Source organism: Heterodontus francisci, chromosome 36 (genome assembly GCF_036365525.1).
Source record: "Heterodontus francisci isolate sHetFra1 chromosome 36, sHetFra1.hap1, whole genome shotgun sequence".
Lineage (NCBI taxonomy): Eukaryota > Metazoa > Chordata > Chondrichthyes > Heterodontiformes > Heterodontidae > Heterodontus > Heterodontus francisci.
The window spans coordinates 36,514,797-36,529,394 of record NC_090406.1 but is presented as its reverse complement, the minus strand read 5'-3'; the positions used below and the strand labels follow the sequence as shown (position 1 = coordinate 36,529,394).

Sequence of the window (14,598 nt, the reverse complement as noted above, 5' to 3'; positions counted from 1 at the left end):
ATTTCTGCAGAGACAGGTTACTGATGATAGTTGAGCCTAGGTAGGTGAACTCTTGAACCACTTCGAGCGTGGTCGCCAATATTAATGGATGGAGCATTTCTGCTGTCCTGTCCCATGATGTTAGTTTTCTTGAGGCCAAATTCATTGCAGGCAGCTGCAATCCCGATGAGTCTTATCCACAGCTGTTGTACAAGTTTCTAAATTCACTTGAAAAAGCCCTTCAAAACACTCCTACAGGAGATGCAGAGACCAAGTGGGCCCACAGAGATGCAGTCTATGACTCAGCAATGACCAGCTATGGCAAACGTGAGAAGCAGAATGCAAACTGGTTTCAGGCTCACTTTGAAGAGCTGGAACTGGTCAAAGCCACTAAGTGCATTGCACTGTTGAACTCACTGGGGGCTTTGTAGTTAACATCTGTAGCACTTAAAGTTAGCCAGAAGCACTGCACAAAGAACAGCCAGTCACTGTGCAAATGACTACTGGCAACACCTATGCCATTGTATTCAGCTGGCCTCTGACACTGGAAAGAGAGGAATGAATGATGGCATAGAAAGAATACTTTTGGGCCAAGTAGATCGCCCCCCCCCTCCAGTCTAAATCAGGAGACACTCACTGACCAACGCAAGCAAATGGATTGCTGGGTGGAGCACTACCTGGTAGAGTACTCCAGGGCAAGATGTTGTCACTGTGACCACCCTCACTGCAGCCCAGTCTGTACCAGTCATGGATGAGCTGGACGAACAGCCAACAAAACTGGAACTCAGTGATGCCATTGATTCTCCAGCCAGTGGAAAAGTCCCTGGGAAAGGACAGCATTACCCCTGAAGCCAAGAGTGCCAAGCCTGCTTTACTCTCAGCACTCCACAAACTGCTTTGCCTGGGCTGGGATGAGGGAGCAGTACCACAGGACATGTGATGCCAATATCACCCTCAGAACAAGGGTGACTGCAACATAGTGGAATCTCCCTGCTCAGCACAGTGGGGAAAGTCTTCGCTAGAGTAGTTTTAAACAGGCTCCAGAAGCTGGCTGAGCATATCCACCCTGAGGTAGTGTGGCTTCTGAGCAGAGATCCACCATTGCCATGTTCTCCCTTCACCAGCTACAGGAAGAAATGCTGCGAACAGATGCCCCTCTACATTGCTTTCATAGATCTCAAAGCCTTTGACCTCATCAGCAGACATGGTCTCTTCAGACTACAAGCAAAGATCAGATGTCCAAAGCTATTAAGTATCACCACCTCATTCCATGACTATGAAAGGCACAATTCAGCATAGTGGCACCTCATCAGACCCCTTTCCTATCCTGAGTGGCATGAAACAGGGCTGTGTTCTCACACCTACACTGTTTGGGATCTGCTCCCTGCTGTTCACATGTGTTCAATTCATCAGAAGGAATTTTTCTCTACACAAGATCAGATGGCAGGTTGTTCAACCTTGCCCATCTTAGCTGATGCTGCATTAACATCCCACAGAAAAAAAAGTGTCTGCAGGGACTCAAATCAACAGGATTGGGGCAAGATACAAACTTCATCTGATGTGCCATCAAGAGCAACAGACCATACTTTGACTAGAGCCTCATTCACAATGTACTGAACAGTGGCCTGTAGATATACAGAAACTGCAAAAAATTGGTTATATCCAAAAGCAGGAAGAATGTACTTGTACAAGTCAATACTGCAGAGTTGGCCTCAAGCCTGGCCTAATGGTATGAAAATTTATGAATTCTGAAATCATTGATTTGCTAGTGTATAATGATTGACTTGTCATTCCAACTTCACTTGGATCAGTGATCTTGGATTGTGTACATTAGAGCCACATAGGCATGATGACATGCAGAGCTTGGGTTCGGTCATCTGTATGGTGGCCAGGAATATCCAAAAATAGAAAACAGGAACTGCCAACTATGTGCAATACTTAGACTGGATCAGAGAACCTCTGATTACAACAAAATTTCCAGACTTGTGCATAAATCTATACCTAGCTGTTCCCACAATGGAAAATTCTGTATAGGTGATTCACTTCAATCTATTGAAGTGAAAGGTTGTACTCAAAACAGAAAATCAGTTATCCAAACTTTGGGTGAACTTTTTGCAACATAGTATCCCTGACCAAGTTGTGACAATGGACCACAGTTCACAAAATGAATATTTCACACAATTTCTAAGAAAAATGGGAATTTGAAGAGTATACAAAATCTTACTTGAACAAAGTTAAAAGGGAAAAAAAAAAAAGTGAACAAAGCTCTTCCAACTGATTGATCAATCTGTTGTGAATTACCACTAAGCTATTGATTGGAGCAGAATAAAAACCCAAACCCATTTTGCCTAGAGAAAAAAAAAAGCACTTCTAGGGCTAGATACCAGACTACCAAGAAGTCCAAAATAGAGAGAAGTGCCACAGAAGCCAGTGAGTTCACAATCACAAGATTTTGTACCAGAAATTAACTGTAGCTTAAAAAAAAAAGGAAGCCGAGAAGGGATGGATAAAGAGACCTAGAATGGGAAGGTGCTGTCATCCAAAGACAAAATTCAGAGATTGTATCTAGTATGCACAGCATACAACCATAGAAAAGTGGTATAGGAGGCCATGTCTGTGCCAGCTGAGAAAGCTAGCCACTAGCAGAGAGTACTAGGATGAAATGAGAAACTTTATCCCTATTCCACAGGGGCAACATTTTTCTGGATAAACCAGATGATCAAGAAACCTAGTCAATAGGATACTATAAATATTGGTCAAAGCCATCCAAGTTATCCAAAGAGACTTTCAAGCAAGACTACTGATCTTCCAAACTTGACATGATCAGGGAGTCATGAAACCTCCTGATGAGTCATCAGATTTGACCAGAGATGGCTAGTATGCCAAGTTAAAATGACTGTCCCTATTTATTTTTAATATACAAAGACTTGGAGTCTATTAGCCCTTTCAGGCCCTATGGAGTCATTAGTGGGAGATGTTTACGCTCACTCAATGTTGTAGTCACACGAGTATTAGGCCAAGCAGCAGAAAGTGTGCGGTCTAGATAAGCTTGCAGTGTAAATAATGTATAACACATCTAGCTCTACAAAGAACAGAGACTTCTTTAGGACAAAGAATCTAATACACAGCACTCCTTGTAAGATTGCAATATCATTTGTCATTCTAGTTTGCTACCCAAATATCTATGTACCAAGTAGAGATGCCAGAACCTGAAATGGAAAGGGGTTAGATTTCCAATAGTTGATTGCTACTGCTATATGCAAAAATCTTGAAGGTTTACTGATAGACGGATGCTGATAATTACTGAATGCAGGCCACATGTCATTTCAGTAATGGGAACAGAATGACATTATTTAAAAGCCACTGGAGGAAGGGAAAAAAAAAAAATTCGCATTTACCAGCAGCAGCAAGTAGGTACAAGCTATCCAATATTTTATAGGTGCTCTGTACTCGAGTCAGGCTGAAATTAGGAAATAGATTTGTACTGCAATGGCTCATTTTACATGCAAGTGTTTATTACAATATTTACAAAAATACACAGCCATTGGTCAATACCTTGATTGAATCAAGCCATTTGTAATAGCAAGACGCATCTTGTTCACTAGTCACTAACCAGAATTTTCCCCAAAATCTTAAGTTAATTAGCCAGATTTATCCCACTTAAAAAGTCAGCATTGATACAATTATCATTCTACAGATTGGAATCAAGTGGTAATGAGAAACCTTTATGCCATTGAGGTATAATAGATTGAGCATCCATCCCAATAGGGACTACTGAGGTAATGCAGTTCCAGATTGCTTCATTTCAGTTGACACCAGAGGCTTCTGACCTTCAGTCAACTGTGGGATAAAGGGTCCCACCAGCCAGTTAAAGGGAGTGTTGTGAAGCACATAGTCCATCACCCCATCCATTGCCTCACGAATCTTCAACATTTGCTCTTTACTCTGAGTCAGGAATTGTGCAGACAGATTTTGGAAAGAGGTGGCTGTTGCAAGAGAACTGTAGATCTCCTCTGCTAATTTGTAGATATGCTGTACTTGATCTTCAATATTCTGAGGCAGACCACGAACATTTGAAACTAGGGTCCAGCAGATGGTTTGTAACTGATTAGAGAAATTCTGAGTCATGGCCAATGTTTCAGATTCAATTTGCTAGAATTAGAGAAAGTTAAATTAATTTCAGTCTGCTTGTTCCAGCAAGTGTTATTTTTGTCCTGGTATTACTTGTTGGTTGGAAGGTCTTGTGGGAGGAAAGCAGAAAGGCAATGGAAGTCAAATTGCCAGCATGCCCCAGAATTACCCAGCTTTCTTGAGGTGGATTTAGAAATATTGAATTAGACAAAGTTAACAAGGCCTCGGAGGGCTTATACTTATGGTACCATATACTGCATTTGATGGAACTAAACAAGGGTGGGCAAGATACAATATAGTTAATGCCTTACTATAAATGCAGGCATTGAGCTATTAGTGCTGATCCAATTGCAGGGGTTGGTTTGTTAGATTGTTAGCATGTGGTGCTGAACAGTATGGGTTCAAACCCTGTACTGGGAGGTAGTTCTTGGGGCCAGCCTCACCTTGTCCCATATAGTGATGGGATAAAACAAGTTATGAAACTTGACAAACTAGAAATCCAGTTGCTGCAGCTAAGCATGGCCTCGATCAGGGGTCTGCAACCTTTACTTGAAAAAGGTTTTTTCTTTTAAAAACCTAGATTTAGGAGCAAGACAGGGATTTGGCATTTCTAAGCCAAATGCCTCTAGTAAGAAAAAAAAATAGCTTCAATAGTACAGAATAATCTTGGCTATATTAGAAACAATGGTTGCAACCATAAAATCTATTTATTAAATCAAAAGCATCTATAACCATGTAGTTAAACCACTTGAACAGGTTGAGAGAATAATTTTGTTAGTTAAAATAATTTGAACCTGTAAAATGTAGCATAATTAGCCTCTCCCCATAAAAACAGCTTACTTTGCTCAGTGATTCAACTGGCAAAGATTGGAAGCTGAAAATGAGATGTTAAAGAGCCACATGCTGCAGACCCCTGGCCTACAAAAGCTATCAATTTTAGACATACATGCTAGAGTATTTCACTGCTCAGGCATCATGGGGGAGGGGGAAAGTTTATGGCATCAGGCAGTTTCTACATCAATTCATTCTTACTTCTGAAGAAAGAGACAGCTCTTTAGCTTGGCCATCTGGCTGTTCCTTTCTTGCATCAAATAGGATCTGATTCAAAGTTGCTCGAACATCCTGTAGTTTGAGATGTGCTGATTCTGCACTTTGTTTTGCAGTTTCAATCTAGAAGTACACAATTCACATTTAGGCAGGAGAGCCATGTGTTGCAATCAAGATTAAAGGGTTGATTAGTATATTCAAATGAAAATATTCCTAGATGAAAAGTTAACTCAGCTACTATTCCTGAATAGTAGCTACCACTACTCAGATTTGAGGAGTTAACTATCTTTGCTCAAAAAAAAAAAGAGCAATATAAATGACTTCCAGTAGGACAATCTTTCAGGCATGTTGACCATTGAAAGTTAGTCTATTTACATCACAGTATAAAAGACAAACTAATGCAAGACAAAAAAAAATTAGAGATTAGAAACTACAATCTTCACAATTGAAGGCAACAGATTAGAGGAATTAATTTAGTGATGTTGATCTTGAATGTGTACAGTTAGTAAGGTATCCACAAGTCAATTGTCTTACCAAATCTACAAGGTTGTAGAGATGAGAGAGTGTTTCCTGGCCATTCTGTTTGGCTTGTTGCATCTTGGCTATAGAATACTGGTATGCACGATTGCGAACTTTGGAAGATAAAGATCCCAAGCGTACATAATACTGTTCCTGTCCTGATGCAGTGTCAGAGCCTTCAGAGAGAGTGGCCACTTCAGCTACAAAAAAAAAGTCAGAATTGAGGCAGTAATTGGCTTCAATTACTTTAGATATTTATTCATTCCTCAAGGGGATTCTGCAGTAGCAAGAATATTGTAAAAAGTCAATGGAAGGGATAGCAGGAAACCTAACTGGGTTGGCTAATCTTTAGCCATATCCCAAGATTAATTTCTGAAATTAAAGTTGTATTTATTAAATAGCAGAAGATTGGCACATGCAATGTAGGTGCATTGAACCCAATAGGCATGCAGCAGTCAAGGACATAATTGCAGCTGAGTGATGTTGTAGTAATGGTTTCAGGTTTGTAGTTACCTAGTTCTGCCTTGGTCATAGGAAGATAGTGATCAACCAGTGCTTCAGATTTGGAGAGAGAAAGATCCATTCCAGTAGTCACCAGCTGACCCATAGCATTGGCACCTTCAACTACAACTGCTTTAGTTCTTGCCAGGTTGCCTTGTACTGCAGTTGTCGTCATATCTACAACACCTATTACTGACTCTTTTACATCAGTAATTTTTGATGTCACTAGCTCCTTTGTTTCAGCAAGGACCTGTAATATTATTGAAATAGGTCAATAATTACAGGCTAACAAGTGCACAAAATCTCTTCCCCATTGAGATTACTCAAATAAACATTTAATTCTAACTGAAAGTATACACTTAAATACTTCAGCCAATTTTACCCAACATTCAAGAAAAATGAATAGGTTCAAAGTCCAGAACTCTGAATATTCTAGAATAATAGGGCAGCACTGCAGTAAGAGGTGCAGTCTTTTGTATTACTACAGGCAATTTGCCTGTTCAAGTGCACACAATTCATATAGGACAAGGAGTTGTCTGGGCTCCTTCAATTAACAGTTATTACCAAGAAAAAAATAAAAAAAATGGAAAGATCAGCACAGGTACATTAAAATTCTGAATAGAGAATGATACTAAGCAGTGACATATTAAACTACATTTTGCTTCCTATGGAGGAAGATTTTCTCAAACCATTGAACACCTACCTGGTCTGTAGCCTGATGAAGGATAGGGAGCTTCTCCTCCAGCTTGTCCAAGCCTTTACAGGCATACTCATTTGCTACTGCAACTGAAATGTAGAATATGGTCAAAAATCCAGGACAAAATGGTTACAGTTCAGTCATTCATCAGGCCACTAGTGATAGCCATGAATTTATTACTGACTTTTCACATCTATAAAGTAATACTCTTACAATTTAGTTGGTTAAACTGTAACTCAGCTTCTCTAGGGAGAAGATAAGCAGTGAAGTGCACCAAAAAGTGAATAAATCCTGAGAAATATGTAACATAAAATTGATAGACAGGAAGTCCTGCTGGCCCATCAAGTCCACTGCACTCCTGATGGCTAGAGTGCAATGACCAGAAACTTCAAGCTAGATTTCTCAAGTAATTAAACTGTCCTGGACCTTAGATAGGCACTTCATCCAATAGATGGAGAAGTAGTAACAGTATATTTGAAGTGGACTTCATTGACAAGCATGCAGGTGCCAAATACTTTATGCATAGCTGGTGACTGTTCAAATTCAAATGAAATTACTTCTAGATTGCATTTGCTTCCAGAAAGGGAGCACTGAGATATTGCATGGTTATTGGTGACAATCCTAGTGTTTCTAAAACAAAATGCAAGTGACATCTTACTTTGAGGTTCCAACTTGTCCATAATTGGTTTAGCACCACTAGCAGCTACAGAAGAAAGAGTTTTCACTCCCTGCTCTGCCATATCACAGATGGTCTTCACAGCAGGATAGCTCTCCTTGGTGCTCATGTATGCTGCAGATACCTGGTCACAGGCAGAGCTCACAAGTGGCAGACGTGTTACTCGATCAACTACATTCTGAAAGATGTAGAGTCATAGCACGTAGTATGTGTTAGAGAATTAGTATCTGCTTGTATTAAGCAAGCGTTCTAGGTCAACTACAGTTGATGTTACAACTCATATCTTTAAAACTAGCAGCCAATTAGACAGGACATTTTATTTGGAAAAAATTTTACTTTCAAGAAATAGAGGACCAACATTCAGTTGTCAAATTAGTGCAGGATAATCAATATTTGTAGGTCTTGAGATTCAGTTCAAATTAGCTGGCCTCCCAAAAAAAAAAATAAAAAAAAAAAAATCACACCCCCTAAGCTCATTTCATGTTAACAGAAGAACACAAGAAATAGAAGCAGTAGGCCATTTAACCCCTTTAGCCTGCTTGACCAGTCAATGCAATAATGGCTAATCGGATTGTGGCCTTAATGCCACTTTGCTGCATGCCCCCATAACCCTGTATGCTCTCAAAGAAAAGGTTTAGCTCAGCTGAAAATATATTCAACAGACTCCAGTGTAGACAAATCCAAATATTAATCAAGGAAAAAAATTCTCATCAGTCTTAAGGGAGTCTCTATTCTGAAACTGTGCCCCCCAGTTCTAGATTCTCCACAAGGGAGAAAAAAAAAAAAGCACCCGCAGAATCTTGTATATTTCGATATTACCTCATTCTTCTAAACTCCAAAGAGTATAGGACCACCTTTTCCTTGAGGCAATCCCTTTATACCAGGTATCAACCTAGAGAACCTTCTCTAGAACTGCCTCCAAAGCAAGTATATCCTTTCTTGGAGACCAAAACTGTACACTCTAGGTATGGTATCACCAACACCTTGTACATCTATAGGTCAACTTAATCATTTACAACACAGAAGGCCACCATTCAGCCCATCAAGTCCTTCCTACTTTTATAGTCCATTCCCCTTGCAATAAAGGGGAACATTCCATTTGCCTTCCCTATTACTTGCTGTACTAATATACAAACATTCATGTACCCAGACCCCTCTACAGCAGTACTGCCGTTTAAATATTGTTTTGATCCACCCCCAACTCCCAAAAGTGGGAACTTTATTTTCCCATTGTACTCACTTATCCCATTTGCAGATACTTTGTCTTCAACTTGCTTTCCTATCTTTGTATAGTCAGGAAACTTTGCTACAATACATTCACTCCCTTCATCCAAGTCATTCATAAATTGTAAAGATAATGGAGGGCCCAGCACAGATCCCTGTGGCACTTCTAGTTACAGTTTGCCAATTTTAAAATGCCCATTTATCCCAGATCAGTTAGCTCATCTCTATTAATGCAGATATATTGCCCTCATCTTGTCTAGTAACCTTTTATGTGGCACCTTATTGAAGACCTTTTGGAAAGCCAAATACACCACATTTATTAATTCGCTTATCCACTCCACTTGTTACTGCTTCAAAAAAAGAACACTTATAAAATTTGTCAAACAATTTCCCCTTCATAAAACTGTGAAACCATTTGATAAATGTCCTGCTACTACTTCAATAGTAGATTCTAGCTCAGATGTCAAATTGATAAGTTTATTAGCAATAAAACTAATTTGTTACATTTTAAGAATAAGGCTTTTGAATCCTGAGATCAGTTAATTGGGTACTATTGTTAAGTGATTGGGTAATCAAGAGAAAATGCTATAGCATTACCAACAGAACCAAGTAATCATACCCAACAAAAGATTCTAACTGGAGATTAGCAGTCTTTGCCAATTATGTACAACAATGGCAAGTAGATAGATAGTGGCTTGATGCAAATCATTCATATGGGGAAAGGCAAGGTCAAGCATAACCATTTTAAAGATTTGGTCATTATTGGAACATTATGGCAGTTATTCTAGTATGCTTATATCTAGGAGACCTGAAGCTTTTCTTTGAAGTAAAAGATGATTTTTTTTTTTTTTTAAAAAAGTACTTCTAGATTTGTATTAGATTATACACAAACAAATATTCTCTACACAAACTGTACCTGTTGGTTTTCATTTTCTTGGCTTTCTGCAGTGTTGGCAACACTTTCTGCTATTGATGCCATTATGAGTCAAAAAACAAATCTTAGAAAGAGAAAAACAATTTTTCCAAGTTTTTTTAATGACACTAATTTTCTAAAGCTACTATAGAAACTTTAGATAGTACAGAAGAAAGATTCTCCTTAAAAAGGGGCAAAAACATAACAGATATAGACTGCCTTTACATAAACCTGAAAGTTAATTAACTTAACAGATCTACCATTTACTCAACTTCTATACAGAAATATTACTATAACATTAAAAAAAAACTAAATATTGTTCTAGTAGAAGTTTAACAATATTAAAAATAACTTTCAAAGTTTCTAAACAAATCAAAACTACTTACAACCCCTTACTTTCCTACAAACTTAGCCTGTTCTCTTATTAGTGCCATGAGCAATGCATTTATACACCTGAACCCATTAGCTGAGGGGGAACTTGTTAAACTAACCAATAGAGATTCATAAAATGGAACAACCTGACAGCATGCACTAATTGTAGCCAGCTTCAGAATCAGGGTTTATCACATGCCAATCACACACAGACCAATCCAATAAATGCTAGGGAAATAAATTGCAAGGAAGAGGGTGGGGGAAATTCAGTGGATTCTTAAAAGGCATTCAAGCAAGTGAAATATTAAAAAAGAATAGAGCTATAAAAAAAGAGGTGGTGATCTCTTGATGTAAGTAAGAAAACTGCTCGCTGTGGTAACTGAGCTATCTATTTAGTAAGGTCCGAGGTTCAATACCTGTTAGCTGATGCCAGCTAGAGTACTATAAGGGGCATCTCTGACAATGGGCTAAAGTGGGAGAAAAATGACAATCAAAGACCCCCCACTCCTGGTCCCTATTCAGAAACCATTAGATTGTTTGTTTGTAGTAACAGGGAAGTTAGGATAAACAACAACAACCTGTGTGTATTTGCACTATGAATGTAGAAAAGCATTCCAAGTGCTTCATAGAGCTATAAGAAAATAAAGGACTCTGAGCTAAAGAAGGAGAACTTTGGAGAGGTACATTTGGTCAAAAATGTAGATTTTAAGATGAAGTAAAATACTGCAGATGCTGCAAATGCAAAATTAAAAACAGAAAATTCTAGAAACACTGAGTGGGCTAGGCAATTTTTTTTTTCATTTCATGGGATGTGGGCATCACTGGCAAGGCCAGCATTTATTGCCCATCCCTAATTATCCTTGAGAAGGTGGTGGCGAGCTGCCTTCTTGAACCACTGCAGTCCATCTGTTGCTGTACACCCACAGTGCAGTTGGGGAGGAAGTTCCAGGATTTTGATCCAGCAACAGTGAAGGAATAGTTATATATTTCCAAGTCAGGATGGTGTGTGGCTTGGAGGGGAACCTGCTGATGGTGGTGGTCCCACGCATCTGCTGCCTTTGTCCTTCTAGTTGGAAGATGTCATGGGTTTGGAAGATGCTGTTGAAGGAGGCGTGGTGAGCTGTTGCAGTCCATTTTGCTGCCACTGTGCATCAATGGTGGAGGGAATGAATGTTTAAGGTGGTGGATGGGGTGACAATCAAGCAATTAGATTCTCTCTTGTTGGAGATGGCCATGGCCTGTCACTTGTGTGGTGCAAATGCTGCTTGCCATTTATCAGCCCAAGACTGAATGTTGTCCAGGTCTTGCTGCATATGGATACATATACTGCTTCAGTATCTGAGGAGTTGCAAATGGTACTGAACATCTTACAATCATCAGTGAACATTCCCACTTCTGAGCTTATGATGGAGGGAAGGTCATTGATGAAGCAGTTGAAGAGGTGTCCTGGGGCTGAGATGATTGGCCTCCAACAACCACAGCCATCTTCCTTTGTGCTAGGTATGACTCCAACCAGTGGAGAGCTTTCCCCCTGATTTCCATTACCCTCAATCTAGTTAGGGCTGCTTGATGCCACACTTAGACAAATGCAATAACTCTCACTTCAACTCTTGAGTTCAGCTCTTTTGTCCATGTTTGGACCAAGGCAGTAATGAGGTCATCAGTGGAAAGAGAAACAAAGTTAATGTTTCAGGTCGATAGCCTTTCATCAAAATTGGAAGAAGTTAGAGATTTAACAGTTTATAAGCAAGTACGGAGCCAGGGAAAAGGAAGGTGGTGGAGTTAAGCAGGATTTTAAAGGAGGAGAGTAAAGTAGCAAGGAGGAGGAGCTTTAAGCTCAATAAACAACAGAAACCTCGGTGACCTGGGGAAGATGTTTACAGAGAAGCCACATGTCAAGGTTTATGGAGCTTATCCCCCCCCCACTCTTTCCATCACCCATTTATGATGGCCATAGTATCAACTATTGAGGCTCTAAGCTTTGATAGCCCTCATCAAACCCTCCTCCTTGCTACTTTACTCTCCTCCTTTAAAATCCTGCTTAACTCCACCATCTTCCTTTTCCCAGGCTCTGTACTTGACTTTGTGTTTGAGGAAGATATTGTTTTCAGTTCAATTGGGGTGTGAACTGTTTTGAAGACAGTTGGTGTTTTGCCTGCCAAGGAAAAAGAAACCACCCAACTCACCTCTTTCTCTACCTCTTTGAAGAAACCCTGCAAAGATCCAGTGTGGGAGAGCTAAAATCCCTGGTGCTGCATCTTTCCTGAGAAGCTGGAAAAACCTGCCAGCTTAATTCTCAATGCCATCTGAAAAGAACTGCTTTAGAAAAGATTCCAGTAACTCATCTCTGTATACCCAGACACCAGACCAAAAGGGACAACTAACTTCCTTCCATGTCTTTTTTTTAAAAGAATTAGCACGTATTTGGCCAAAGTATTTTTTTGTAACAGACCTCCGCAGAGAGAATTTCTGTTTTTTTTCAGAATGTGTGTATGGGAGGAATTTAAAAAGAGAAGTTTTATATTTCAATCTGTGTGTTAATGCTTTGCTTCATTACTGGATAAGTCTTGTTTGATAATTTTGTTGTTTATTAAAGAAACCTGGTTGGTCTATTTCATTCTGGGATAAAGAGTAGAGTATATGATTGATCGAATTGGTAACTGGGTAAACATTTTTAAAATCTATGTTGTGACCTGCGGAGAAGTGGAACTAGAAAAGACTGCACTCCTCCCACCTCGGTCGTAACACTGAGATAAGGAGGAACAAGACCATCGGGGGAAATGTAACATAAAGATAAGAATTTTCAGTTCATGGCGTTGAAGAATTGGGAGTCAATGTACATCAGCAAAAACTATGGTCTTGAGCTACTTGGATTGGTGTATGAATGTATAGAAGCAACAGAGTTTTGAATTACATTTATGGAGGGTGAAGGATGGGAGGCCAGTACTAGAATAGTCAAATCTGAAGTTGAGAAAGATATAGATGAATGTTTTAGCCCTGGTCACTAAAACATAGATAGTGGTGGTCTTTGTGATTAAGAGGATCTACGGCCTCAATTCAGCATGGAGTTGAGTAGGGAGTCCAAAGTTGTGAACAGGCTGATTTAGCCTGAGACAGTGACAGGGAAGTGGCCAGGGAAGGGGAGAAAGTTGGTGGCAAGAGTATGCAGTTTGCGACGAGGCTGAAGACAATGGTGTCAGTCTTCCCATTGTTTAACTCAAGGGAATTGTGATTCATCTAAGTCTGGGTGTTGGACAGTGTGACAGCACAGAGGCCACAGGAGAAGCCGGAGAGCTAGAGCTGGCTATCATTGATGTACGCATGGATGCCATCTGAGGAAGGTCTTGTCACGGGCTGAACTCTGTTGCTGTATGTAATAATCTGTGAATATTCACTGTCCGAGTTCCGACCTGGAGAAAGTTGACTCTCTCATGATACCAGTGAGCATCTGACGAGTGTGGAACTTTACTCCATCAAGAATTACTGCTTCCAGAATAAAAGGAAAATTTCTCAGTTTAAAATATATTCTGGGGCACAGTGTCAGAACCATTGTTGTCTTCCATATTGCTGCCAAAATATTTCACAATTGTGCATACTTGTAAATGTCTGTTGTCATTAATAAGAGATTTTCTGCTTACGTTTAGTCTGAATTGACTCAAACGGTCATCTCCATTGACGCATTACCCATTTAGGGAAAAAATATTCACTGCAATCCAGGACATAAATGTCCAGTTTGAGACATGGGATAATAGGGAAATGTCTGGTCTATTCCCTAAAATTGTGTCAGTTGGAAATTCTATAAGGCGCCTGCTGTTTAATTCTGTAAATTTGTTATTTCGCTTTTTAAGGAGAACCAACAGGAATTTAGGCCTAAAGAGTAATTAATTTTATTTGAAAGGTTTTATTGCTCAAGTGCATCATTGCACCAGTGTTGTTTCTGCTACCAACACTATGATTTTATTTGGCCATCTCGGAATGCATAGAATGCACACAGCTCAGCTGAACCTTGGGTCAACACTACTGGTAGTGGTAAATTCCATACAAGCATAGTGTAGTATTTTACTGTGTTCCGATGGAGCCTTTGTTTCGTGCCCTATGCATAGAATAAAATTAACAGATCTCTCTTTGCATTTCTCATGGTGAGCAAGTAGGGGAGAGGTGTACACCCCACTGAAAGAAAATGGAAAGAGGTTTGTAAGAGATCTCCCCAGAGGCAACAAAATAATTGTTTTGTAAAAAATTGATTCCTGAAATATAAGCAGTGGCCGGACTTATACCACCAAACCCCACCCCCCCCCCCCACCCAACCCCCCCAACCCACCTGGGAGTGGGCTGGGAGGCAGGGGTGGGGGGGGGGGGGGAATGTAAAATCGAGTGGGAGGTGGGGGATGCTGTTCCCGTTGCCTACCCACCTCCACTGCTGTTTTACCAGCAGCGGGGGAGGTGGCAAATGGCCTGCCCGTCCCAGGCCAATTGAGGTCTTTAAGTGGTCAATTAAATGCCACTTAAGTTCTCCTCCCGTCCCCACTGTATCTTACT

General features: G+C 40.0%; 1 protein-coding gene across 1 annotated transcript; it reads right to left on the bottom strand.

Annotated features, from left to right (window-relative positions):
* Nucleotides 1–3,750: 3,750 nt before the first annotated feature.
* On the bottom strand, nt 3,751–9,753 carry LOC137351455 (perilipin-2-like). Its single transcript, XM_068015903.1, has 7 exons — nt 9,691–9,753; nt 7,533–7,728; nt 6,881–6,963; nt 6,190–6,427; nt 5,692–5,876; nt 5,143–5,280; nt 3,751–4,131 (listed from the first exon to the last, which is right to left on the bottom strand). Exons 1-7 carry the CDS (start codon nt 9,751–9,753, stop codon nt 3,751–3,753), a joined length of 1,284 nt encoding a protein of 427 aa, XP_067872004.1.
* Between the last annotated feature and the right edge of the window lie 4,845 nt (nt 9,754–14,598).